This window comes from Lethenteron reissneri, chromosome 20 (genome assembly GCF_015708825.2).
Source record: "Lethenteron reissneri isolate LAM-NWPU_2019-01 chromosome 20, ASM1570882v1, whole genome shotgun sequence".
Taxonomy (NCBI): Eukaryota; Metazoa; Chordata; class Hyperoartia; order Petromyzontiformes; family Petromyzontidae; genus Lethenteron; species Lethenteron reissneri.
In genome coordinates, this window is record NC_083798.1 from 10,532,391 (window position 1) to 10,560,125 (window position 27,735).

Genomic DNA, 27,735 nt, shown 5'->3' on the forward strand with positions numbered 1-27,735 from the left:
TATATATAGAATAGACAACACGTTCTACTTCATTAAATATACTTTTTAATAAATGTTGTATCTTACAACATCAGAGTGCAGCGCCACATTAGATACTCACTACAATGACAATAGTTTAAAGCGATATGAAGTATGTTTGAATTTTTTTGGGGGGGGGGGCAGAGCTTTGTGACGTCATAGTTGAGGGGGGGTCTGACTTTTTGTGACGCCGTGTGACGAAGATGGGGGGGGGGTTCCAAAATCGTCCAAAATCGCGTGACGTCATTTATGGACGGCCCCATGTACGTACACAATCCCCTGGTTTGTCGTGTCCGCCCCTCTGTAAACCCTCCCCTCGCCATGCTCTCACTTCCGTGGTAGCAGACGCTTTGGCCCGGGTCGTCGTTAAAAAAATAGCTCCTTAGCCAAACGAGCCGGAACCGACGTGAAACCGACCGAGAATTGGAATCACGACGCTCAAAGGGAGTGTTCGGTCATGTTCACCTCGATTGGAAAGTCCTCTGCCAGTGGTGGGAATTACACATCGCCTTTGGCAGCAAGCAAGCGTGGTGGCCACACTGGGGACTACTCAGTTTAGCAGCAATGAAGAGATCGATTATGGGGCTGAATTAACCCAGGCTGGGATGTGAACTCGGTATCTTATGATTGAGTGTGAGCCCTGTTCCCAACGAGACCAGATTCATTCCGGCTACGGCACTGCAGAAATAAAATAGCTCAAATGCTTAATAATTTTAGCCGTGCGTGTTTGTTTGTCTGCGTACGTATGTGCTGTATTGTCATCTCGGTCATCTCAGTCAGTCGACCCGTGGCACCTGGGTCTGCCCCGTGACTTCCTGCCAGCGGGCGTTCGACACTTCACGTGGCCTCAAGGTGCACATGGCCTGGCACAAGCGTCGTGGTGACATCACCGCCACTTAGTGGCGAATGGCGGTTGTTGTTGTATTGTTTATTATGTGGGGTGTTGAAACCAAATTATGGTCTCATTACCGTCACATCTTCTCCTTCACTCACCTTAAACTCGTTACATTTCCAAAAACAGAGACGGATGCCGCAGTAACCGGAGGCAACGCTTAGAGCGGCGTTTTTTGGAGATCGGAGGGAGCGGGCAGGAGCGAGGCCTCTCTACCCTCACCAAACATTACGAAGCTGCAGCGTGCGTACAACATTATTTTGGCACGTGCCATGACGGGTACTGCAAGTTTCGATCATGTCACATCCAGTGCTCCCTGAGCGGCAATGGCTTCCGGTTTGCCAAACGAAAACATAAACTCGCAACGCATTACACACAAAGCGCTTGCCACAAAAGTAACCACACTACCTCGCTAATCTCGTCAAGGAGCATAAACCATCACGCGAACTCCGGTCCATCCTCGTAGCGGCCTTTGCATAGCCATCGAACACAGATGGTCACCACATCGCAAGACTGGCAGCTGAAGTTGAGTGGAGCGGATGTGCATTGCGGACACGTAATCGTTGCACTGCGCGCGTGTGTGTCAGGAGGAGTGCGTGTGGCCATAGGCGTGAGTGAAGCTCTGGCTTTACGCCTCATGCATGTGGCTTCATGGGTGGATCTCTCTGTGAACGGCAGTGCAGCGGTTAGCGCGCTGCGTTACGAACCTGGCGACCCGGGTCAATTCCCGCTCACGGCCAACACCAGCGACGATTTTCTGAACCGGTCCTGCGCCTCCCCTAGGTCGACTCACCCCTTCTTATGAGTACTTTGTGCGGTGTGCAAACATCGTCACTGGGGACAAAGGCAGCTGGGCGTGGTGTTGGCCACCCACCCCCTCGCGTGCCATGCCGGCCTTCATAGGTGCTCGCTAACAGCACTTGCCACAACAGCCTATTATGGCGATATGGGGGGTCTTTGTCTTTGTAGCTCTCTCTGGGGTGTGTGGCACCGTTTGAGCTTCTCCCCACATCTCCCTGTGTGTGAGTCCGTCACGTGTGTGCAGTTACAGCGGCATGACGCGAGACTTTTTTTCTTCCCTCAATTGTCTATTTGCTTCCAAAAATCCGGCCAACTTCATGGTTCACCGTGTGAACATTTGAAGGAAGTTCAATATAAGATCGATCACTCACAGAGTAAAGTTAAAGATGAAGTAAGACATCGGAATCCAGGGCCGCCCTCGGGAGGAAGGCTGTGCCTTGGGCGAGCGAGCGAGCCGCTTTGGCTGGAGCTCGACATCGCCACCCCAAGCCCCTCGCGACCACGCCAGCCGTCGCCGGCTCGGGCATAGGGGGGAGGGGAATCCTCAAAAGCCATAGACATCGGCGGGTTTTTAAAGCCAAAAATCACAAGTAACATTTGCCAGCAATGTGTAAATTGGGCCCAGTATCTAATGGGAAACTATGAATTTCAACTTTATTTACGGTTTCTAAGGCACTGCAATGTAAAGTGTGATAACCATAATTCCAATCGATTTAATTACATTTTCTGTTATAAGACAATGGTAATGATGAATGCAGTGTTTTTTGTTACCTGATGGTTGTACCCGTGACACAGATACAGCTGATAGTTTATGCAAATACATTGCTAATGACTTGCTGGGTGCGTATCGCTGATCTCACGACTGCTTCTGTGCTGCGTAAAGCTGGACTAACTCCGGTGACAAAAGACACAGCGGGACTTGAGCCAGTGGTTTTACACCATGTGCCACTGCTGTCATGCTCTATCCAGACATGCAAGACCAGTCAATAACACTTTGTTTATGTAACTTATTAGGTCAACTTCACAGATCCCGATAATAACTTGAGAATCAATGTTGAGTCTGTTGCTTGATTTTAAAACAAATATCTATCACGTTGTCATTTAATTCAACGGTGAACGTCAAACGTCCATTCAACCACAGTGGCGAGATAGGCGCCAGGGTGGCGAGATGTTAACTACCTCGCCTAGTATGCAGGAGGTCCTGGGTTCGATCCCAACCTTGACGCCTGCTGTATATTTGTAGATCGTATTTTCTCCCCGTGGTGGCGTGGATTTGTCTCCGGGTCCCTCCGGTTTTCCCCTCCAAATTTAGAAACATGCATTTAGAGTGTTTGGCTGCTATGCACTTCCACGTGTAAGACACTTCGTTGAACTATCATTTGTGAACAGGTCCCTTCTGAAAAAGAGCTATATAGCTCAGTGGGCCTTACCTGGTAAAGATAACAAGTTGTTACATGGCTGTTGATTCACGTATTTCCCCCCAAAAAACGGTGCAAACGACACCCCACATTGAGGAACCCAGATTGTGTGCTCGCGAACCCCGTGTTTGCGTTTTGTGTATGCACGCACGAGCCCACCCACCTGTGTGGCAGAGTTTCTTCACCGTACATTCACTCGAATAAAAAGAGCGCTTGATTATAACGCTTCGGACCAAATCACTCGGAAGACATCGTCAGATCTCGCCCGCTGAGCAGTGGTTGAGCCTGCGGAGTGCTCGGATGGGCGACCACCGTGCTTGCAATAACAGCGTGAGAGGCTGCAGCGATACGAGGTGGGGAGAAGATGGACACTCATCAGTGGATTGACAGAGGGCTGAGCATGCACACGATCAAGCAAATCTGCAATCCAGCTCAGGCACCACACACAGCCCCCCCTCCTCAACCCCTCACCATCCCTCTCCGTTTCTCTCCACTTCGGGCACGTTTCTAGGCCACGCGGTCTCTGCTCAGTGCGGTCCCTGGCTTTCAGAAAGGGTCGATGGTGCCTCCTGGTGGACGCGCGGCGGAATGACAGCGCGCGTGGCAGTGGAGTGGATGGTTTAGGGTGGAGTGCAGGGCGGAGTGCAGGGTGGAGCGCAGGGTGGAGTGTGGGCAAGCTGGAGACAATTGAGAGTCGTAGCATAACGTTTGCCACGGAGCAGGAGCAGAGCGGGAGATATGAAGAAGGGCGAGGTGTTAGGACAGGGGACTTTATTATGCGCGTAGAAGAGCCACCTCAACCTAAGCCGCATTCACCATCATCAGCCATGGTCGATCCACTGCTGGATGAAGGCCTCCCCGAGCCGCCGCCAATTCTCACGATCCTGCGACGTCGTCATCAGAGGGTCCAAGGGATTTCATTGCCGCCGTCGCTGTGGTGGTGGATGCCCTCTTGGACGTGTTCCGAGAGGCCGTCCACCCATTGCTTGGCTGCTGCCACTCGCTCGTGATTGTCGATCATCGCCCCTCGTCCCTTCTAAGCCACGACGCGCCCTTGCCCAAGCCTCCCGCACCTCCGACTAGTCCGATTATCACGGCTGGCTACGTGCGGTGCGAAAGAAGTTCAACATACATCCGCACACTCGTCGTCTTCGTAGTTTGAACGATGACGTCAACACGAGTAAAGCATATTATAAAACTGCTCTCAAGAGCGACTCTTTCGCGATAGCCGCGACAAGCGACACCGACACACAACGACGTTCTCGGCTCCGCGTGCTCCCCTCTCTCAGTGCTCAGTATCCACCGGCTCCATGAAACGAACGCACGCCCTGCCACGCTCGCACGCCACCCGTCACGGCTGCGTCCCGCGAGAGGTCCCCGGTGGACATTCCATCTCGTGGCAACATTCCATCTCGTGGCAACATTCCATCTCTTGCCAACATTCCATCTCGTGGCAACATTCCATCTCGTGGCAACAGCCGCGCGGGGCGGTGGTCGCTACGACGCGCGGCCTGTGAACGGCACCGTGGAGGCAGCAGCGAGGGTTGGCGGATCACGGCACTCGGCGTTGTGGAACTCCGTCGTGCGCGTCGGGGAGGTGCCATTCCCTGGCTCGCCACGAGGAAGGCAGCGCAGCAAGTGGGACAACCGCCGGCTGCTTACAGCTGGCCGAGTGTCGCGCCCTCGCGCAAGGCGTCGGCTGTCTCGGGCTGCTCCGCGTTCCTCCCCACGTGGTCAAATAATCATCATCACGACTCGTCATTAATTGGCCAAAATAAAAACCCAATGCAGGAGCCACCTGAAAAGGCGTCCTAGGACTCGGTGTGATTTTGCTGGGGTCTCCGATGAACGGGAACGCTGGAGAGCGCCTTCAAGTTGAGATGGTATTCGGCCTACTCTTCCACGCTCTCCCAGACGTCTCGGTCAGAGGAAATAATTTAATTTGGGTAAAAAAGTTTAACTCCGTTTACCGACTGCGCGCAGCCGCCAGATGGCGCCACGGGCCGTCACGCGCGGCCCGGGGCCTCTGGCGGCGTCCGCGCGCGCGTCCATCAGCGGTCGACTCCCGCACCACGCTCGGAATGTGATCATCATCAGCAGCAGCATCATCATCGACGTGCGTGTGTGTGTCCTCGAGCACACACAGGTGCTATAGGCTGCGGCTTGGCAATGTAATGAGCAGAGAGGTCAGTGCAGCAACATCAATTGTTGTACTGCACGATGACCCCCCCCCCACCACCACCACCGCGTCTATGCTCCCCTGGGCAGCGTGCTGGAGGTTGACAGGAGGGGCTCGACGCGGACTTGCAGCTGTCTCGACTGCGGGGAGGAGACCGCGGCGTGGGGGGCGCGGGAGGTCACTCGGTGTCGGCCCGCTCGTGTCCGCGTTGTCACCGCGAGTGAGAGTCACGGCACCGCGCGGCGGGCGCGAGGAGGCGTCTCCGTGAGTGAAGGTGGCCGAAGGCTCCGGCGCAGTGACAAAGGCAAAGAACGCCCGGACAGACACGGGCGCCGTTGTGGAAAGAGCACAGCGCCCTATTTATTGATCTATTTCGTTGGGTACAACGTATGGCGCTTTATGAGTGTAATATATTATTACGAGTAAATATTAAGGCCAGCACGTCGCACGAGGGTGTGGCGTGGCCAGCACCACGCACAGCCGCCTTTGTCTTCCTCCGGTGTCGGTGTTTTTACACGAAGCACCGGGTACTCGTTTGAGACTGCGTCGGCCTCGGGCAGGGCAGGCCGAGTTGAGGCACGCGCCACTGATGTTGGCCGTGAGCAGGAATCGCGCCTGAGCTGGGTGCGTGGCGCAGTGCCGCTCACCGCTGCGCCACCGCCACACACCGCGTGGAGGGCACCCGGAGGACCCGGAGCAACACCCCCACGCATCACGCTCACGAGCTCCACACGGATGGGTTTACGAACCCACGTGCTGTCGCTCCCGTCGCCTGATCATCTCACATCCCCGAGGGGCGTGAGAACGTCACGCAAATCACTACGTGACCCACCAACCCTCCTTACCAAGCTCTTTATCGCAGGCGCGAGCCACCAAGGCAGGCTAAAATAAACCCACACACGCGTGCGACACGAGGGGATGGTTTACATCGTGGCCGCGTCTCCCTCTCGCCCAAAACCTTCTGTCCCAGGTGAGCCCCAGGTGAGCCCCAGGTGAGCTCCAGGTGAGCCCCAGGTGAGCTCCAGGTGAGCCCCAGGTGAGCCCCAGGTGAAGCCGCAGGGCTCCGTGTCACTGTGACCCCCCACCCCCCCCCACGGGGGTTGCGAATCGCTCAGTGGCGACCCTCGGGGTCACGTGGCGGGGGACGCGGCTGGGGGTAATGAGTACAATCTTCTAGGTGAGCTGCACGCGAGAGATTTGTGTGTGGGGTGGGTGGGGGGCACGCCGGGGCTGCGTAGAGCTTGAACGCTCACAGGGCGCGGTGTGGACGCGCCCTGCTTGGCTTGCGTCTTCTCACGACGGCCTTCTCGTCCCACGGTCTTCTCGACAGCAAGTTGTACGTCAAGGCCGTCTCCCACCGGACAACTAACCAGGGTCAGACACGCTTTGTTCAGGGTCATTTGGCAATGGAGTGTGGGCAGACAATGCCGCAGTGCGCAGTCCTGTCCCAATCCACTGCTAGGTGAAGGCCTCCCCACGCCTTTGGGACAAGGCAGTTGTTGGGCTGCACTTCGTCTCGCTGTTCGGTACGGCTGCTTCTGGGGGCAGTGGGGGCTGCCAATAACCGGGTTTAGATGTCACTCGCCGTGGCTGGGAATCGAACTCGGGTGGCCGGGTCCACAGCGCCGTCGCGAGGGGCAATGGACTTGCGTCCAGCCTGAACGTCGCCGTTTGTTGCTGCCGGGCGGTCCCCGCGTCCACGGCGCGCGACTCGTCACGTGCTCGCACTCGGGCGCTCGAGTCACGGCCAACCCAAAGGAGCCCTTTGTCGATTCAGTTCTGCCCTCATTTCGTGAGCTCCGCGTGGTCCTCTAAGAGGCCGGCTCTGGGCTCTATTCTTGAGAGCAGCCGATGCACACACCCGGCATCACGGCACGTGAGTTACACCCCCCCCCCTCCTCCATACACTCTGGGGGCAAGTGCTGTTAGCGATCACCTATGAAGGCCGGCACGACACTCCAGAGGATGTGCGTGGCCAGCACCACGTCTTTGTCTCCCCAGTGGCGATGTTACACATCACCCCAGGTACTCATTTGAGGCCGAGTCGACCTAGGGGAGGCTCAAGACCGGTTCAGATAATCGTCACTGCTGTTGACTCGGGTCGCCGGGTTCGTAGCGCAGCGCCCTAACAGCCACACGACCGTCCCCCCACGTCGCACACGACTCACACGACTCGCGCACCAGCAACACCCATAACAGAAGCCATGAATGTTGATAATTATCACAACTACAAGAGCACGCCAATCAACACTCTCTCTCCACCCCCCATCCCTGCCTCCACCCCCCCCCCCACACCCCCGGGACGCTATTAGTCCGGCACTAATAAGAATCTAAGGCAGCGCGCCGGGCGCTCACGGGACGCGCCGTCGTCACGGCCAATCGCCGTGAGTGACAGCTTCCCGTCAGCAGCGCGCCTCCCAGAGAATCCGAAATCGCTTTTGAAATCGCGTGACGGGTTCGTCGATGTCTTTTATGGTCGCTGTTGTTGGTGTTTGTGTCCTACAGATCAGCTCTGACCTGCAGCGCGGCTACTGAGGCTGAGAGAAATTACAATCGCGAGGTCAAACGCGCGTGTAGGCTCTCAGTGAGAGGTCGCTACTTCTCCGCTGCTGCTCCTAAGGTCTGGAGATTCTCCATCCACTGCTCGTCCTTCTATTCAACAAAAAATTACTTCCCCCCCCCCCCCCCCCCCCCCCCACCAGGAGAGCCACACGGAGTCGTGGAACTCTTTTTCAGGACGGTCCTGTTTTATTCTAAGACGTTTTGAGTCGACTCAGGATGTGTATTATGCACGTGGGAGGAAAGCCATACAGATGGAAACAGATGGCGATGAGTCGACTTGTTGTACTGCGAGCCAGCACAGGGCACCTCCGCGACGGCCACGGGGAGTTTCACAACGAAAAAGAAGAAGAGGCTTTACCCTTTCTGGCAATAAATGTTGTGTTAAGATGTTCAAACACCACATAGATATTGGCATCAAGTCTACATTAACCACACGTACTGGTGGCAAAACATGCTGTGATAATCTACGGCGTTGTCTTTGAAACTGATTGGCCTACCCCAGAGACAGCCTTCTCTATGGCCTTGTCTCACTACCAGTGTTAGAGCAGAGAACGCCAAAAGGCGAACACCAGTGCAAAGGCAATGCAAGTGTAGGGGTGTTGTGGAAGAAGCACACATCTCTGACAGCCGTTAGGATGCTACGGGACGAACACGGCGGTTACAGCGACCACCCTGGGGGGCTGTGGGTTTCGGATCCCTCGCGCCCCTCCCAACAGGTGAGGGACTGCGGGGTGTGTTTCGATCCCTCCCGTGCATGGATTGTGAGGGTGTGGACGCATTGGTAACGGAACAACTTTTGGCGCTGGCTCAAGAGTTGAAAATTGTTGTCCTCGCGGCGGACGACGGGGACATGTGTTCCTTGCGGGCTGCAAGGAACGTCCACGCACACCTGCTGTTGCAACGGCGACCGCCTCTCGTCACTAGCGCGGCGGCTGCGGTGTACACCGGGACGTCGAACATCCCCTCATCGGAGGAGATCTTTGCTGCGGGCCGCCCTGCAGAGTGAAGGTCCGGGGGAAGACCGGCTCGGACCACGTCGAGCCACCGGGAGCAACCCAAGACGGCAGGGGCAGTCGTAACCTGCTACAACTGTGGCCTCCGGGGCCACGTAGCTTCGGGGTGCCGGGCTCCACGACAACGCACGTCGGGACCCCGGGCGGACGGCGCTCCATCTCACAAGTCTCCGCAGCAAACTCCGGAAAGTCGCGGCACCACACATGCTCGGCCTGCACATACACCTGTCACAATCTCACGCACTACAACGAACGGTTCTCGAGGTTCGGGCATCGGTTCGTCGAGTCGCGGATCTCCGACCGGGCCAGTGGTCCGAGTTGGCTCACCGAGTTGTTGCTGCGTCGGCGGGCTCGTCGGTCGTCACGGGCCACATCGATGGGGTTGAGGTGCGCATCTTGGTCGATACGGGGGCGTCAGCAACGATTGTATCTGACCTTGTTTATAATATCCTCCCCGTTCAGAGTCGCCCTTTGCTTCCGGTCGACATTCCGTGTTATGCAGCCAACGGGGGCCTGCTGGGTATAATTGGGCAGATTTGAGCCCAGATTTGCATTGGGGATATCTAGTTATCTCGGCCGATATTAGTCTCATCCTCTCTGGCGGTTGCGTGCTTGTTGGGGACAGACTTTTTGGCCAAAATGCCAATTAAAATATTGATCGACCAGGGATGCATTGAACTCCCTTCGGGCCGACGTATGGCGTTCTTGCCTTCCCCTACTATCTTGCGGACGGCCTGTGCGACGATGCAGGCGCTCGTTACTCGAACTGTGCGTGTCCCACCGGGCGCACAAATGCTCGTGCCCCTTCAGTTACGTCGACCCTTCGCCGCGGGTGTTTCGGACCACAGCGTCCTGTTGGAACCGTCAAAGGCCGTGGAAAATGGGTTGGATTTGGTAGCTGCCCAGTGAAATGGAGCGATGACCCATTCATCATGGTCCTTTATGTCAGGATTGCAGACGGCTGTGGTTTCCCAAGGGACCGTGCTTGCACACGCGACGCCGGTACCCTTGGAGGAAACAGTCAAAGGGCAGGTGGGTGCCGCTCCTCAAACGAAGCCACATTCGGACCATGGTGAAAGTTGGCTGGATGCGCTTTGTTCGGAGACAAATGATCTGTCCGACTCACAGCGTCCCAGGTTACGGAACCTTATGCTCGAATTTTACGACGTTTTTAGTAAACACAAATATAATATTGGATGCACCGGCTTGCTGCGCCACCACATTGACACTGGTGACAACGCCCCGATCCGTCAAAATCCTTTTCGGCTGAGTCCCGCCGAAAAGGATCATGTCAAATCGGCTGTAGATGACATGCTAGCTGCAGAAATTATATCTCCTTCCACCAGTCCGTGGGGTGCACCCATAGTGCTAGTGAAAAAGCACGATGGATCCTTGAGATTCTGTGTGGATTTTCTTCGCCTCAATAAAATCTCGGTGGCTGATGTATTCCCACTTCCTCGAATGGACGAATCTCTGGACGCTCTGGCAGGCGCACGATTCTTCTCCACATTGGACTTGCTGTCAGGGTTCTGGCAACTCCCTCTGGATGACGAATCCAGGCCAAAGACTGCGTTCCGTACACCGCATGGCCTATTTCAATTTAACCGGTTGCCTATGGGGCTCCACTCAGCTCCAACGACGTTTCAGCGCCTAATGGAGTTGGTTCTTGCTGACTTACAATGGGATGTTTGTTTGATCTACCTGGACGATGTTATCGTCTTTAGCAAAAACATTCAAGGAACACCTTCAAAGGTTGCGAGCCGTTTTCCTCAAAATGCGCGCCGCAAATTTAAAGTTCAAGCCACAAAAGTGCCACTTGCTCCGTGAATCTGTGTGGTATCTAGGACACATCGTCAGCCGATCAAGTATCTCTACCGATCCCGCCAAAATGCAGTGTGTCAGCTCCTGGCCGACTCCCACCTCGGTGGGTGAGGTCAGGAATTCTAGATTTGAAGCTTTCGTGACTGCAAGGATTCATACTCTTAGGTTTTTTCGGTAAAGTCGCGTAGGTAAAAATAATAATAATAAAATAATAATAATAATAAATTAATAACTCAATTAAATCACGACGTTTCGGAGGCAACACAAGTCTCCGTCTTCAGGTGGGCCCGTCACAGCCAAATTTACTGTATCAAGTGAAGAGAAATTCAGGAGACAAGATCTTAAATACTGGTTAAGGGGAGGGGGAGGAGCTTATCTAAATGTGGCAGTTATGGACTGGGAGGGTGGGGGGGAAGTGGGCGGGGCTAGAAGAGAAGGTACAGCTGATACACCTCGGCAAGAATTACGGCTGATGTTGGCTGCCAAAACCAAAAAAGCAGCACTGTTAAACGCTGGGGATGTCAACAGCTCGGTAAAATAGACGAGTACCTGTCAAATAAGATGGTACAAATTTGCGTAGTTGGTGGCGTGCTCTCGCATGTTGTCGGGGGAGTGGAGCGCGTTCTGGCCTACGGCAGTAGGGTCTTGTCTCCGGCGGAGCAACGATACTGTGTCGCCCGTCGTGAGCTGTTGGCCTTTGTTTTTTTCAAACAACAATATCGGCCATATCTGTACGGCCGGCATTTCACCGTCCGTACAGACCATGCGGCATTGTAATATGCCTTGAGCGTTGAACAGCCATCGGGACAATTGTCTCGATGGCTCTAGGTCCTTCAAGATTTCGATTTCACAACCACATATCGTGAAGGTGTTCGACACACAAATGTGGATGCTATCACGCCTGCTACCCACCGCGGAGTGCACCTGTCTCCTGGGGTCGGGGCGTTGTAAACTTCCTGGTGACAGCCCTGCTTTGGTTCTTGCTGCCGCCACCGAGGAACTTTCGGCCGGGGGCCCTATCGAACAGGAGGGGAAGGACTCTTTGCTTGGGATGTCCGTTGCGGAATGGGGCCGCCTCCAGATGGAGGACGCATCCCTCCTTGCGTTGCGGCGTCGCGCAGGGGGACCCGTTCAGGGGGTGGCGGGGATCGACTCGTTGGGGTTGTGTCAGTCTCATGCATTGGGATGGTAAGACCCGCCGCAACAAGCTGGTTGTACCTTCTATTCTGCGCGGTAAGGTATTGTGGGCTGCTCACGAGCGGCTCCTGCACCTGGGAACCCACAAAACCCTTGCCACGCTCCAGCTCGATTTCCTCCTGCGGGCATGTACCCAGTGCGCCCAACGGAAGCCGCCAGCGAGGGGGGCCTGTCCGCCCCTACAGTCTATTACGGTCACCCGGGTTAATGAGCTCGTTGCGCTCGATATTTTGGGCACATTCCCTGCAACACCTCGGGGTAACAAGTACCTACTGGTTGGCGTTGAATATTTTACTCGATGGCCTATGGCTTGGCCCCTCGCCAACCAGTCGGTAGCAGCCGTCACCGAGGCCTTTGTCCAGGGCTATGTCCTCGACAAAGGTGCTCCTGAATGGCTGCTGACCGACTAGGGAAAGAACTTCTCTAGCTCCCTTCTACGCGAGGTGTGTGAGCTCCTTGGTACGAAAAAAGTTCGTACCTCCCCGTATCACCCACAAACTGATGGAATGGTGGAACGTCTTCATAGGACTCTCACGTCCATGTTGTGTCACCAGGTGTGTGACTCCCAGACCGATTGGGACCTTAAAATTCCGGGGGTTTTGGCTGCCTACAGGATGGCTCATGCGGCTACCAGATCCTCACCCTTCTCTTTGATGTATGGGCGCGATGTTGATCCACCTATTGAGGCCCAGCTGTGGGTCTCCAAGTCACACGCTAAATCAAAACTGGCTGACCACGTCAAATTTTATATCTTAAAATTGTCCGAGGCGCGGGAAGCTGCCGTTCAAAACTCGAACTCTCGCCAAAAAGTGAACGAAAGGTTGCGAACGCGCCAGTCACATACGCATGGCATGGAGCCCGGGCGACAGACCCTGGTTACATTCCCCTCAAGTGCCGTTGGCGACCTCGTCAAAATTACTTTGGCCGTGGAGGGGTCCCGTGGAAATTGTACAGGTCATGCAGCCACAATGTGTCCGTATTAAGTGGGGAAAACGTCGTTGGTACGTGCACCCCTCGCGTCTAAAGCCGTTCGTTGCGCCACGCGCTTCGTCTCCACATAACAATGGCCGAGCATGTGATGTGTCCGCTGACTCCCAGACGGTGATTTCGGCGCCTGCTCCTGGCCTACCACTAACTGTTCCATCTTCAGGTGCCTAGGGAATGACGCCCTCCCGGGCGCCCACACCACCCAGCGGGGACAGCGACTGCGCATCCAGGAAGCCGGATTTTTGCACGCCAGAACGGAATGCATCCACCACCGGCCCAACCGGTTTCGTCCCCTATGATAGACGGCGGTTTTTGTAATGTTGCCTTCTTTGTTGCAATCGTTCCGTTGCCGCTGTAATCACTTACCTGTTATATTCCTTCTTGCTGCGGGCGACGGGCATGGCTGTGCTGACGGGTAAAGCCGGTTGAAATGGGGGAGGGGGGGGAAATGTATATTGTGTACATAGTGTTTTTTGTATAGGTGGTTTGAGTTATTTATTGGGGCGTTCGGTTGCTTTTCCTGTTATGAGGCACGCACGGTTCGGGTTCTTGTTTGCATCTTTATTGGAAAGTATTGTTGCAGCCGGGACGGCTGTACAGGGGGGGGGGGGGGGGGGGTGATGTAGGGGTGTTATGGTAGAAACACATCTGTTACAGCCGTTAGGATGCTACGGGACAAACACGGCGGTTACAGCGACCACCCTGGGGGGCTGTGGGTTTTGGATCCCTCGCGCCGCTCCCAACGGGGGGTGGGCTGCGGGGTGTGTTTCGATCCCTCAGAACCCCGCCACTCGGTGAGCAATTTGTATAAAAGATGGAGAGCCAGAGAGCTCGGGGGAGTGCTCGGGAGCCGAAGAACGAAGAGCCAGTTGAAGACTGAAGGCTGGCAAGATAGACCCTGGAACTCCTCTGACTCGCTGTCCTTCTCAGGGGCGGGCAGAGCAAGCCAGTGGTGCGGTCGCAGAGACTCAGAGCCGATGTCCTTCTAAGGGCCGGGTCTGTCTGGCTGGGTGTCATGACCTGTGCCTCGGCTGCGCCAGGTCAGGTAGCCTCCGCTAGTGCCTTTAGCGGAGGACCTGGGAGCATAGATATCTAGGCAGAGAGCCTAGGGGTGTATCCCAGTCTAGTACGGGTGAAGGAGCCGTTACCCCTTCTCAGTGTTACCCTGTTGAGTTATAATAGTGCTGCCTCGACTACACCATCTCTGTCGCTTGTGAACCCACTACACAAGTATCAAAACATGAATAGCACGAGTTGAGCAGTTATATCGATGGGACTTTTTTGCCAGTATCAAAATTACGGCAGCCAAGTCTGGCATTACTGGACAATAAGTTCCCAGTGAGCATCGTGACACACACCCCCCGAGACAAAGGACCCCTCAATCGAACACTCGAACGACACTCATTCACCGAGACTTTACCGCTCTCGTCACCTCTGGTCTCTCCAGTTACATATACACATACAAACTACAATCCTCTCACTCTCACAACATGATGAAACTGCTCACTTCCACATTCTAAGAAGACAACTGTTGTTTGCACACTCCAAGCACTAAACCCACCCGCATACCGCCAGCAGACTCCTCTCATCACAAAAAGGATTGTATTAAAAGCAATACGCGGTACAAAATGGGTACAAGTTAAGCCAGGTTACAAAATACAGCAAAAACCAGAAATCGAGAATAAAATAAATACGAGTCTTTAACGTAACAGGTCATACGTTCAGTTAGCTACTGACAAAGGGAGGAAATTTTTTACCAATTCCAGTGTTTGTCAACACTTAAAACGACACCAAATTTTAAAAGGTCACCGTGGACATGAAAGAATGCAGAGCAAGGGCAACATAGAACCAAGCATTATCCTCCCATTTCTATGCATGGCTTTGGCTCAACGGCCATAGTTTAGCCCCCCCCCCCCCCCCGCCAGGGAAAATCATGAGAATGTAGCCTAGAAATGGCTACTACACACAGGCCAGGCATATGAATGTCCAAAAACATCGCACATTGCAGCTACAATTGCCACCAACGATCGACTGAAATTATATCACTGCCCTTTTGGCCCTAAAAGACAATTTCCACCCTTTGCGCAAAAAGAGCTGTCAGATGTTTCAGGACTCATTTTTGGCATTCTGTAAATAGATGCTTTGGAAACTTTACATTTACACAAATAACACAAATTAAAATCAATTCATCGCAAATGCATTTTTTTTAATCTTTACTGGCTCTAAAATGTATACAAAAAATGTGCACGAAACAAAGTGTGCTACGGGTAAGCCTCACACGTAACCAATTCCTCAGAATAAAGCCAGGAAACCATAACGCAGCCGGCACCCCTGTATCCAAGCCGGGAATGTTTCTTATCCCACATTCTGATATCTGTACAAGAATTCCAGTCAATTATCAGGGCCAAACCACATCCATAGAACCCATAATACACACGTATATTGATTTTAGGCATTCAAAAATAATGATTGTAATATTTAGGGTCAGTTGTTTACTTATACGATATTTCTAATTAACTCAATAAATAAAGTTCACACTTGACAACTGGAAGCGTTGTTTTGGACTCCGGGTGATTGCGGGCTCGATGCGAGGCCGCGCAACTACGGACAACTTCACTGCCCAGCGCTGCCAGGATTCAAACGGAACTGGTTTTTGAGCCCCGACAGCTCATCCAGCAGCTGCTTGTTCTGGACCTCCAGCACTTCCACGCGGTTCTCCAAGGACCTCACATACTCTTTCTTACGCCGGCGGCATTCCTTGGCCGCATCCCTGGGTAGCAGGTGGCACGTGCGCGGACACACACGTACACAAACACGCACCACGGACATGCTGGGGCTTGGTGGACGCACAAACACAACGGCACGGGGCAAGGACAAATCGACATTGGGCCCGATGGACTCCAGGAAAATACACCAAAATATACATACATATATACATGCCATTGCAGCAGAGGCTTCCATTATGTGGCTTAGGTGCATCGTATCTACATCAACAAAAAAAACCACGTCGTAAGAACACATCTCCGTGAGCTAGGGAAGCCTTCCTTGGAAAAGCAAAGTGAACTGTCGCGCACACACAAGCCATGCGATCTAGCACTTTCCTTCCTCCCTGTCAATCACAGACGTGGGGACGTGCTGGGCACACTAACACCTTCCTGTAAACAACCATGCGGGATAGCACGGGCACGCAGAGCAAGCAGGGTCTTGGATGGTGCGCACTGGGACCCCGAGCTAAAAGCAACACGGCTACACGCTACTACAGGGAGAAAACAAAAAAGTATTCACATAATCAGTGCCATTGTCTACTGTGAACAAAGTTAACACTAGTTTTTTTTTTCTTTCTAAAAGCACACACGATTAAAGTCTTGAAATAACATTGCATGTTTAGACAAGGCAGAAAAATGGTATCCATATTTAGCAAATATTAACAACAATGAATAGCCGAATTGTTGCTAATATTTTTAATGCAGCTGATAAATATGCCTTAATTAAAACGTACAATATATTAGGTTATGCACAACTGATCACTAGGCTAAAGATTTATACGAGTTTTTGCCTCGCCAAGTACACCAATTTGTGTATATGATCATAATGCAGTAACAGAAAGATCATCGTTGCAATAACTACCATGTATTATTTACTCTGGATACAAAAAAGCGGGCTTCAGTGCCCATGATCGGATATAAAAAGAGCTCTGCCCCACGTTCCCCAGCTTCTCGGCCTAGCTACGGGCTACTCGGCTTTGTGGCAGTAAAGATCTTTGAGGGCTTTCAGCTCCTCGATCAGGGTTTTGTTTTGATTCTCGAGAACAGTCACGCGGTTCTCCAGGCACTTCACGTACTCCTTCTTCTTCCGGCGGCACTCACGTGCCGCCTCCCTGCGGACACAGAAAACCGGAAGTGCTGCGTCAGGCAGCACTCCTGTGCCGGCCGACACCACGATAGGGGCCCCCACCTTCGCCTTGAACCTACCGCCCACTGGTTTCGGATAAGCATGGCTGGCATTAGAGCGCAGTCAGGGATTAATTTCAGCCAGGTCAGCAAGCCGCGATATATTTCTGCGCCTGGCACACCACATCCAGAATACCTCTGGCTATGGCTACGAGCCACATGCCTGCACCTCCAATCTACTTGAAATATTCAGGGAGAAATTGAGCCCTGAGAACAATGACTTATCACCTATGGCAAGACTTCTAAATGTTAAAATACTGCGTCGCATAATAGTGTTAAACCAATCTTGATTTGAAGCTTTCATGACTGCAGGAATCCATACTCTTTGGTTCTTTCGGTAAAGTCACGCAGGTAGAACTAAAATAAAACATTTTACAATTTTTGTGATTGTTTCACCCAATTATCTTCTGATTGTGCTATGAGATAAATAATATCATATTCTTTGGGTCTTTTGGTAAAGTCATGTAGATAGGTTCAAAGAAAATAACAAAATAACAAAAGTAGTTTTGTAGTAGTTTTTTGTTATTTTCTTTGAACCCATCTACGTGACTTTACCGAAAGACCCAAATAATATGAATTCCTGCAGACATGAACGCTTTAAGTCAAGGAATAAATAATATCCATTTGGAACTCTCACAGAGCAGCGACCTTTAATGTCCACATAAGCTGACATTAGCGCTGCCTATGACATCCCTGTAAGTGGCATGGGTCCAGAGTCGGGTGCAGCAGCACTTGCCATGAGTACTTTTTGTCGCATGACAGTCAAACTGATAACTCAATTCAGTTCATGCTCAGACCATCAACTCACTACAAGTGAGAACCGGGTTTTATCAGTTATCCTTCTGAATTCAAACCCAGATCAGATCTCAGTGGTGCCAGCTCAATGCTCTGATGTCTGAGCGTCCCAGTCACTCCAATTATATTTGCCTTTTCATTCATTTACAAACTTTTTTGGTGAGTGGCCTCACGTTACCCGCAACATAATGGAATAAAATTACAGGAATGGAAGCGAATATTATACTATGCTCAGCCATACATTATCTTACGCCGCTTACAAGCAAGGGACAGACGCTTTCTGTGAGGCACATCAGGCTGCAAAGCGGCAACACACATTTCACAAATTTCAAGAAAAAAGGCATTAGAATGTTAAGTCAACAAGAATCACAAGAGGAAATTCCCAGCATGACAGTTTGGGGGTACTGCACACATTTAGTGGAAAATCAGTAACAAGACACAGATGACATGGACACACAGAGAGTTATGCACCTACCATCACAAGCAAATCATTTGCAACTTAATGTGAACATCTTAATGAACATTTTCTACGGTAAACGTAAAAGAGTTATTTTGTTTGTGTACACATTTAAGATGAACCTAAAAAGAATTCACAAATAAACTGCAAATATGACTGCAACGTTTCTCCAACCTGCTAATCACACAGTAGCGTTAAGAGGGGAAAAAGCACAATCACGAATGAGATGCAAGAGATCATTCGACAAAATGAATAATGAATTTCAGCGAAGCACTGCCCTTAGACGTACCTGTTTTTCATGAGCCTGACCTCCCGCTTGCGCGTCCCCTCCTCGGGCACACCCTGCGAGCTCTGGATGGAGGCTGGCGACGTTGCCACGACCATGCCCTGTGGGATGCCACCCGAAGGCGTGCGGATCTGGTACGTCTCTCCTGAGGCCGCTGCAAGTCATATGGCAGGCCACAAAAACAGGACAAAGTGAGACAACAGCCGGGAAATTCTGCCACAACAAATGCCTAGTTTGGTTGAGGTCGACTAAACATTTTAATTGAGTACTTTTTTGTGGTCGATTAATCGGGCCCCTTTAAAACTTGTGACCATCCCCACAGCTTGCCTCCCAAAGGCAGGAAACCACATGCCACAGTCAGCTTGACGCTGATGATGATGATACCAATTACATCACCTAGCCGTGCCCATCACCTCACGCTCAGCGGCACACGCGGGATAAGAGGTGAGAGTATTGTCAAATTATTCGATTTGTCGAGTGAACAAACTAATAAATGCTAAACGATTACTTCGAGAATCTGATATCCCAGCTCGACTTTCGTTGGCAACAAAAGTCTTGTTACCGTTCTCAGGTAAGCAAGGTGGCTGTGCCACGGTCGAGGGGTACGTACATTGCACCACGACCTGGCTGCCCGGCATGAAGAACTGCTGCCCGTCGGAGGTCTGCGCGTACTGCACAATGGTGGCGCCCGCCTGCTGCCCTCCCGTACCGGCCATGGTGAGCGCCTGAAGCCCCTCTGCCCCGTTGATCTGTATTGCACCACCGCCAGCAATGGCAACTGCAGGAAAACACACATGCACATGCTATAGATCAGCAATACCGGGTTGTTATCTCTACCTGACCAATTTATCTAAGCATAAGCAGGGTTTAATTTCCTACTGCATATTTTCCAGGTAACCGGTACACTGGAGGAGGTACGTGACTGACGACTAGCCACAGCCAATGAGATGTATACCGATTGTGGTGTGCTAAAAACAAAAGTATTTTCTGGGTCGCCTAACTAGAAAGACCTAGAGTTTTTCTTCTTCACACAAACACATAATTGCTATCGTCCATATACTGCAATGGTAACCTAATTTACATATTAGGGTGTTCTAACAATTACTTACAATACTGGCCAGTGCTGGTCTGGTAGATGGGTGTGGGCAGGGTCACAATGTTATTTGTGGTTGAGCCATCATCCTCTGCCTTCTCCTCGTCAATTTTCGGGACGGCCGCCGCATCAGAGGAGAGGTCGTTCAGGATCTTCCTGCATGGGGCAACCGAGAAATGAGGCAAATGCATAACTCCATGAACGCAAACGACACCACGAGAGATGGTCAAGAATTGTGCACCCCAAACTGCTAAACGAGAGCGCTTGACTGAGAATGTGGAACCGGAAGGCAGGAGTGAGGAATGCGCACCTGTACGAGGGCCGTCGAGAGAGGATCTCCCTGCGCTTCTGCGTGTCCGAGGAGCTATCTCCAGACTCCTGCGACGTCTCGCCATCTGAAATTGTGGCCACCTGCAAACAAGCAGACGGCCAGGGCGAAAGGCACACTTTGTCATTTTCAATCACAGAGAGAGAAATTCTCTTCCTATGACGAGTCACTCAAAAGATTGAGTGCTTAGAATAGGGTCCATGTTTACGCATGTCACCTGGATGGTTTGTATCTGTGGCGACTGGATGACAGAGGACTGTGCAGCCTGAATGACTGACTGCACCTGCACGGTCTGACCCCCGGGAAGCTGGACCAACGCCATTGTGGTGGTGCCTGCCTGTGCTACTTCCTCTGCTGACACCTGCGGACAGAGACAGACACCTCTTTCAACACAATACAGATGTATGGCGCATATGAATCAAACTGTGCTGAAAGGCTATGCACAAGAGATAATAAGCACATTAAGAGGCCATGCAGTAGAGCACTTTTTTCATTTTTTTTTAAGGCAAAGGATAAACTTTCGCACGTCTGCTATGTCAAATGTTGTTAAACGAGCACAAATTCAGATCTACAGAACGCAAATTAAGATCTACAGAGCACATCACATCACTGAGAGTGTTGACATATAACCTCGGTGACCCATATTGTGGAATGCTTCCTTGATGTCTGCTGGATGAGTTGCTTATCAAAAATAGCTTCGATGCCCAATGGACTTTGCTCGGGAAATAAACTTCTGATTCTTATTTTAAGCCGAATCGGCGAAAGCAAAGCAACAATCAGTGCAGAAATCAACTGTTGCAGATGTGTATGGTAAAGGAACTACTCAGGATAGCTATCAATGGAGCATCAACTTTTAGTTCCCAAAAATACTAATACGGGAACTTAATGCTCAACACTTTATGACTGCAGATACCACATGTTCAATCGTAGCCACTTAACTATTTATAAAGATTCAATTATTTTACAATGTGGTAAACGTAGTGGCTGCACGAGTCACACAAACCAATCCAATTTAATACAATGTATGTGAATTGAAAGTCATTATTTATTACAAGCGTGATTCCATGCTTGCATCCCGAGCATAATAATTTTAATCAATGTCTTGTTGCATGGTTAGTCAGTTGCCTAATAAAGCATACACACACTTGAAGTGTAACAGCATGTATGCTGTATATGGCATGTGTGTGTCATTTATGTTAGTATGTATGTTTGTGACTTTTGATGTATGAGCGCAAGTATGTTTGCCTGGACGTATGGTACAACTGCACAAGTGTAGATGTGCACATATTCCTTTTTCATGCACATATACAGTCTCTTCTCCTATAACGCGGTAGTTGCGATACTGAAGAACACCGCGTTATGGAAAAATCGCGTTATCTATAGAAATAAAAGGGAAATTTGTGAATGTGTGTCTGTTCGAAATGTTTAGCATACTTTCCAACATGCAACAAACTTGAAATTTGGCATGTGGGTAGCTTCCAGACTGTACACAATGCAAAAAGTATGAAAATAGACTTTTGTATTTTAGGGGGGGCGCAATAATGGATATATTTTGCACGGCAAGTGAGCGGTGACGTCACATCTGTGATGTCACCCGCATGCGGCAGCGTCACGCAGTGTGCCTGCTGACATCACGCATCCCCCCCCCCAACCCTCCGCGTAGGCCGTGTATTAATCCAAGAAAATAATCCAAGTCTCGGGCGAAGCTGGGTAGTAAAGCTAGTGATAAATATATATCGGGTAAAGCACATTCTGCGATAACACGTGAGATGCCTACACAGGCTGAACTAAGACTGAGGCACGTGGGTAGCATCTAGAAGCATCCAGCAGAATCCACTTGTGTCATGCAAAGCCGAGCCAGCCGTACAACCGCTTATTCCTACTCGCACAACGTAGTTTTGCTCGCTGAATCGCGTTACATCCAATTCGCATTAGTGTTATAAAAAATGTCTTCCCTCATATATTAATCGCGTAACATCCAATTCCTGTTATTAAAAATGTGTTATAGAACAGACTGGACTCTTGGAAGGAAAACCATTTGTTGACTCAAAAATGCTTCTGTAGGTTGCGCCACTGGTTGAGTGTCGCCACGTCCCCGTACCTGCGTGACTGTAACGAGCGTCTCTCCCTCACTTGTGCTCAATATCGCTGTCTCCTGCTGGCCTTCGGACATCTTAGGCTCCTTTCAATTCCTACTGGAACAGCAGCACAAAACATGTATTGTTCTTTTGCGCTATGATCATGGGTGTATCCGGGACACATTCATGTCTGACGGAATATTTTCTGGCCTGCATGTAGACTGGAGTAGGTATGCGACTCGTAACCACGAGAGGCATAATGGATGTTGGTGTACCAGGCGTGGAAATATTCTCTGATCAGGGCAGACCCTTCTGAAATTAAGCCCTGGCTGCAGCATTGCATTATGCCATATTTGAACTGATTATTATTAATATTATTTTGACGTATTTTAAATGTAAATTTATAAATGGCATACTTTACAGTTTACACTCAGCGGCACGCCCTTGGAAGTGAATTGCTCAAAACAGCTCCCCAATAATGGAGCCTTTGCATAACGATGTTTCTGCCGGCAGCTTCAGCTGCCTACTTGGTAAGAAACAAATAATTTGTATCATTTGGGGTCACATTTCGATGAAATAGTTGTCTGGCTGTTACCATCTCATTTGTATTGTTTCTCAATGTTTCTGTCTCATCTGCTTTGCTCCGACACCATCAACCAACATATAATTTGCACAAAATATAAAAAAACAATATTAACTAGTATATCAGTCGACTGCCTACATACTGCATCATTTTACATTGTTGTACCTTATCTATAAGAAAAATAAGCCACGTGCAAGTCAGACCATTAATAAGTGCTGTTACCTCACTCCTGTTACTTCCTGTAACTTGCCGAATTCCCCTTACTGGAAATCTGTGAAAAGGAGCTTTATAGCGCAAGGGATTCCTCCAGTTCAAATAATCTGATTCTGCAGTCTACAATAAGTAGCATTACAAATGAACTCCTGTTCAACGTGGTTACATAAGTAAATCGATACCATAACTTTCTAACCTGCAATATCTGACCATATCTTCGGATCAAGGTTTTATCGGGTCCAGTTGTTTCATCGCATTCCATTAGTCTTTAGCCTGACTCACCAAAATAGTGGCATTTCAGAAACTATTCAAAATAATAATTTAGTACCCCAGTGGGAAACTATTGTCCTTTTCCAATTCAGTTGTTTTGAAATGTTGTACTGTAGACATGCTCAGCCTTACATATGGGTACTTTAAATACAATGTATTACCAAAGTTTTGGAATGGCAGCTGAGAATTAATTATCCATACATGCTGTTAACGTGCCAGCGTCTGAGACAAAATGTTCGTGATGGCTTATTTCAGCCTGGTTAAACAACACCGCACAGTTTAACTGCAGTGCCAAGAAAATCTGCTACCTCTCCAAGAGAGCTATGGCGTTGTGCACTGGGCCATTTAATAGGCACAGCTTTAACCAAGCATTGGCTGCTACAAGACCGTTTTCAGAGCACCGGTATTTTGCAGCAACAATGGCAATAACGGCCGAGGTTTAAATAAAACAGCGGCACCACACTTATTTCACCGTCTTGTTTATTTTGACAAAGTGCCACCAAGTTATCAGTCCAGTTCCAGGGGTTGGCGCATGTCCTCCACGGCAGTTGTGAAGGCCATAAGTTAACCTTATGGCAGGACCCTGGGCTCCCATAAGCCCCTGGGGTCCCATAAGCCCTCGGCTCTCGCATAAATTGTGTTGCTTCTACATTTTATGTCTGTTGAAGGCGAACGATATGGCAATCTATTCCTATCGACGAGCTCTACACGATTGTGCTAATCAAAGTTTAAAAGTTTTGTTTCTTCTGCGCATTTATCCTCGCTGCGCTTGGACAACAGAATGATGTGCGCCAGGTAGGTCGCATTTGTGCGCGCGGCGGGACGGAGTCGGAAAAAAAAATTAAGATTTTAACTTCCATTTATTCGGGACCCCGGGGTCCCGCCATAAGGTTCATATGATGCGCTGGAGCATAACCTTCGGGCAATAGTTCATACCTGTCAACTCCTTATCAGTGCCTACCTTATTACAGAACAATTCAGACCTTACTGGTCACCCCGTGTCCTTATAAATCTCAACGTTCATCCTACAAAGTCCCATCAAAAGGGAGAAACACACAAAGACAATTTTAGTTTTTGCCCGTATTGAAACGGCTGTTGGCCGTATGGGCCTGAAAACTCATTTCCCTGTACAAGAATACGGGCTAAACCGTATGGGTTGACATGGTATGATGTCTTCTTGTCAACCTCTACCAGTCAGCAGTGTGGATGTGTGTAGCGAGATCCAATGCCCCCCCCCATCTCGAACTCCCCTCTCTCCCCCCCTATCTCTGCCCCCTTCCTCCCCCCCATTGTCTGCTCCTACATTAGCCCTGACTGACTGGCTGCCCTGCCCATGCTGTTTGCGAGGCACAAGCTCTCCTCCTCCCAACTCCCCCATTGTTCTGCTCCTGCATTTCCGTGTTGCTTGCGAAGATTTTCCCCGCCCACTTACTTTGGAACCCTTCTAAGCAGTTGCATTTGGAGGCTTGCCCCCTCTTTTCTCTTCGAAGACCGCTTGTGTTGCGATCGAAACGTCGTGGGTTTTGCTTTTATTATTTTCTATTTATTTTAATTTTTCATTTGATTTTACTATTTTTTTTGTGGGTTTTTAGCTTTTATTTTAAATTTATTATTTTTCTATTTGAATTTTATTTTTAGTTTTTCTATCTACGTGACTTTACCGAAAGAACCAAGAATATGGTATGATAGTTGTAGACAACAGTCACCAGCAATGGTTGTCCAAGCGTTTCCCATTGTAAAAAAAAATCCCAGTCGCTCAAAATCTAAACAAATATGATTGACGTTCCCCTGCGCGTGCATGACATCACGCTCTAAGTTTCAAAAACAAACAAAAAACAGCCTCATCCCCGCACGAGTGGCAAGCAATGGTGGAGTTATTGTGGTGGTGTGGAGAGATGTTGTGGTGGTGGTGTCACGTGTGTGGTTTGATGGTGAAGCGGTGATGTCGATGGCTTACGATGGGAATTTTTGTGCCTCTGTGCTATTAATGCATAATTTCAGCTACACACTGCTAGAGAAATCCGTTACAACAAGTTGCCACAACCGCTCAAGATTAGTAACGGATGCCTGCAACGATTTGCCATTGCAGATCATGGCCTGATGATTAACCACGCGGCCGTTGAGGGTAGCATTGATTACAGGGGGACACGAGCAGGTCGCTTTGTGGAGATAATCTGTCGTTACGAGAACACATGGCAAGGGGAACGTTCAAATGTTTTAAGTCTTTATTCCAAAACGGCGGCGCCTCGAGTCAATAGCTCCCGACTTACGGCGGCGTGAATGTGGACACTTAATAAGAAACCTCGGTCTCAATACATTTATTTTTTCTAAGGGTCCTCTTGCATGTGGGAAGATTGGCCAATTCCATTAGTATTTTATTCGATGCGAAAATCGTGAGTACTCGGTGAAATGCCACACGCTTACAATAGGGATGCGTTCCCCCAACAGCATCTTGGTTAGTTGTCTGGTAATTAATCCCACTTGCTCTACTACAATACCCTTCCACCTCGCTGCCCAGCGAGTTTCACATTAACCATAATGGGTGATCCCACCAAACCAGTCTTCGAAGTTGGATTTGGGGAAAAAGAAAGCATCGATATACACCGATACATTTTTTTTTGTTTCGGTACATCGATGCTGATCCTTCCAATGACATCGGAACATGGGGTGTTTTCAATTTAGTTTTTTCAACCAAAGTCAGAATTTGCTTTAAAGCTATTAAATAAAACCGTTCACACATTCTTCGCACTACTGCAGATCGGGGTTTAACATTAATAACCTGGGAACGGCAAGTGGACGTTAGTTTAGTGTTGACCCTGCAACAACAAATGTGTGCCATTGTACATGAAACATCTATTTTTACTTTCTCAAAAGTGGACTTAAAGATTGCGATTTACGATTGATCATTAAGCGACATCCTTGTAGCAATGTTTTTTTTCTTCTCTAAATTATGGATCCATCTTTTTCACGATATCACCTTCAAGTCTAAGTTTGTGTTGAGTGTCGACCAGGCACCAACAGGCGTATGATTGTTTCATGTTTTCCATTTCCAAACTATAAATGACGAGAAAACCCATCACAACAGTATAACAGGTTGGAAATAATACAATTTTGCATTAAGTGATGGCTACATTTTCTCAACGTTTGAGCTGGTGGTTTGGATAAGGCCTACACATTTTGAAAAACGTAAACTTTAGTGTTGTTAAATATTACTTTACTCAGGAAGAAACATTTGGAATATCTACATAATACTGTTTGCAGAAAACATGTAATCGAGGCGTTGTGGGCAATCGCCCTGGTCTCTAAAGCGCATTTAGGGCCACGTGCTATGAAAGGACATTGACCGAAACGTCGGCTCATTTTCTTCCAAGGCAGTTTTATTGACGAATGTGTTTACGTTTCATTTTACTTCCACGTTTTCATTATAAAACGATCTTAGTCTTCCAGACAGCGACACTTTTATTTCAATGTCCCATGCCTATTCCACAGCATTGAACATGCGAGCCACCACGCCAGCTTTAATCGTGTAAGAAATACTGCTTAACATCATCAGTTAACATATAAAAAACAAACCTCATACGGAACTGAAATATATATTACGGGAAATGTACCAATTTTGAGGGCCATGACCCGTAACCTTGGCCTACTGTAGGCTGTGTTGTGCAAAACTACCACGACTGGAACTACACGCTTATTAAGCCCATCTAGTTTGAATATCACTCCAAGTAGTTTATGCAACACGAGTAAACGTACGCAGCAATAAGAAAAAACGTATTTAAGAGACGACCTGCATAGTGGCAGACCAAAACATCGGCCCAATGTGCATAGTTTACAAATTACTCCGGAAAACGTAACGAAAATAAAATCCACGACTCTTACTTGAGCATGCGTGAACATTTTAAAGCAAACATTTCTTTTGTATTTTTTTGGAAAACTCGTAACACGAAACAAACCTCCGCACTCTCATCATCCCCCATTGCTTTAGGAGTGTCACAACAGGCGACAGCGAGAGATTTCGTTAACCGCGGGTTGACTTTTGTTTTGAAAACCCACAACAACGCGGCCGCCCTAACAGCACGAGGAAGACGAAAGCCAAGGTGGGCAGTGGGGGGGGAGAGTAGTGGGGGGGGGTAGTGGGGGGTGGGGGGAAGGGGGGGGGCAGCCGCCCTCGGGAGGGAGCCGTGCCCGGGCGAGCGAGGCCGCCATGACTGTAACGCGCCACCGCCGCCGCCCCAAAAGCCCCTCGCAACCGCAGCCGCCGCCGCCAGTGCAAGGCGGTGAGGGGGGGGGGTAGGAGGAGAAGAAGCAGAAAAAAATGTCGCGTGTTTATCCCGTCCAAACGCCCGCGATGGTGACGACCCCCTCCTCCTCCTCCTCACGAAGGAACCCCAGAAAATCATCGCGACGCCGATTCCGCCCCGAAGCCGAGCTCGTCGCGCCAACTACGTACCCGCCTCGTCAGAGCGACGCAGGGCGCCCACTGGCCGCCGCCGCCATACGTAGCCCAGACGTCAAGAGCCGCGTCGTCCCCGCGCGCGATCGCAGCCAACACGCCCCCTTTCCACCCCGACCACGCCCCCTTTCCACTCCTACCACGCCCCCTTTTCACTCCTACCACGCCCCCTTTTCACTCCTACCACGCCCCCTTCCCCCCCCCGCCCCCCCCTCTCTCCCCCCCGCCCTCGCGAGCGCCGCCTTCGAATTTTCAAGCTTGGGTCCCGCCCCCACGTTGTTCGTCGGTTGGTCGTCCCGAGTCACGTGCTCCGATCGCAGCCAATAGACGATAGGGCCGGT

At 50.3% G+C, this 27,735-nt stretch overlaps 1 protein-coding gene across 9 annotated transcripts; it reads right to left on the minus strand.

Moving 5' to 3' along the window:
• Positions 1-14,473: 14,473 nt before the first annotated feature.
• On the minus strand, positions 14,474-27,521 carry LOC133344740 (cyclic AMP-responsive element-binding protein 1-like). Of its 9 annotated transcripts, none has more exons than XM_061554854.1 (8): positions 27,392-27,521; positions 21,899-21,989; positions 20,081-20,158; positions 19,780-19,880; positions 19,486-19,625; positions 18,987-19,154; positions 18,380-18,530; positions 14,474-15,658 (listed from the first exon to the last, which is right to left on the minus strand). In XM_061554854.1, the coding sequence occupies exons 2-8, from the start codon at positions 21,968-21,970 to the stop codon at positions 15,502-15,504; spliced, it is 867 nt and encodes a 288-aa protein (XP_061410838.1). In that variant the 5' UTR covers positions 21,971-21,989; positions 27,392-27,521; the 3' UTR covers positions 14,474-15,501. The 9 variants fall into 9 exon arrangements, with proteins under 9 accessions (XP_061410838.1, XP_061410839.1, XP_061410833.1 ...); XM_061554855.1 differs by having other exon boundaries at positions 19,086-19,154; positions 20,015-20,158; XM_061554849.1 differs by having other exon boundaries at positions 20,015-20,158.
• Between the last annotated feature and the right edge of the window lie 214 nt (positions 27,522-27,735).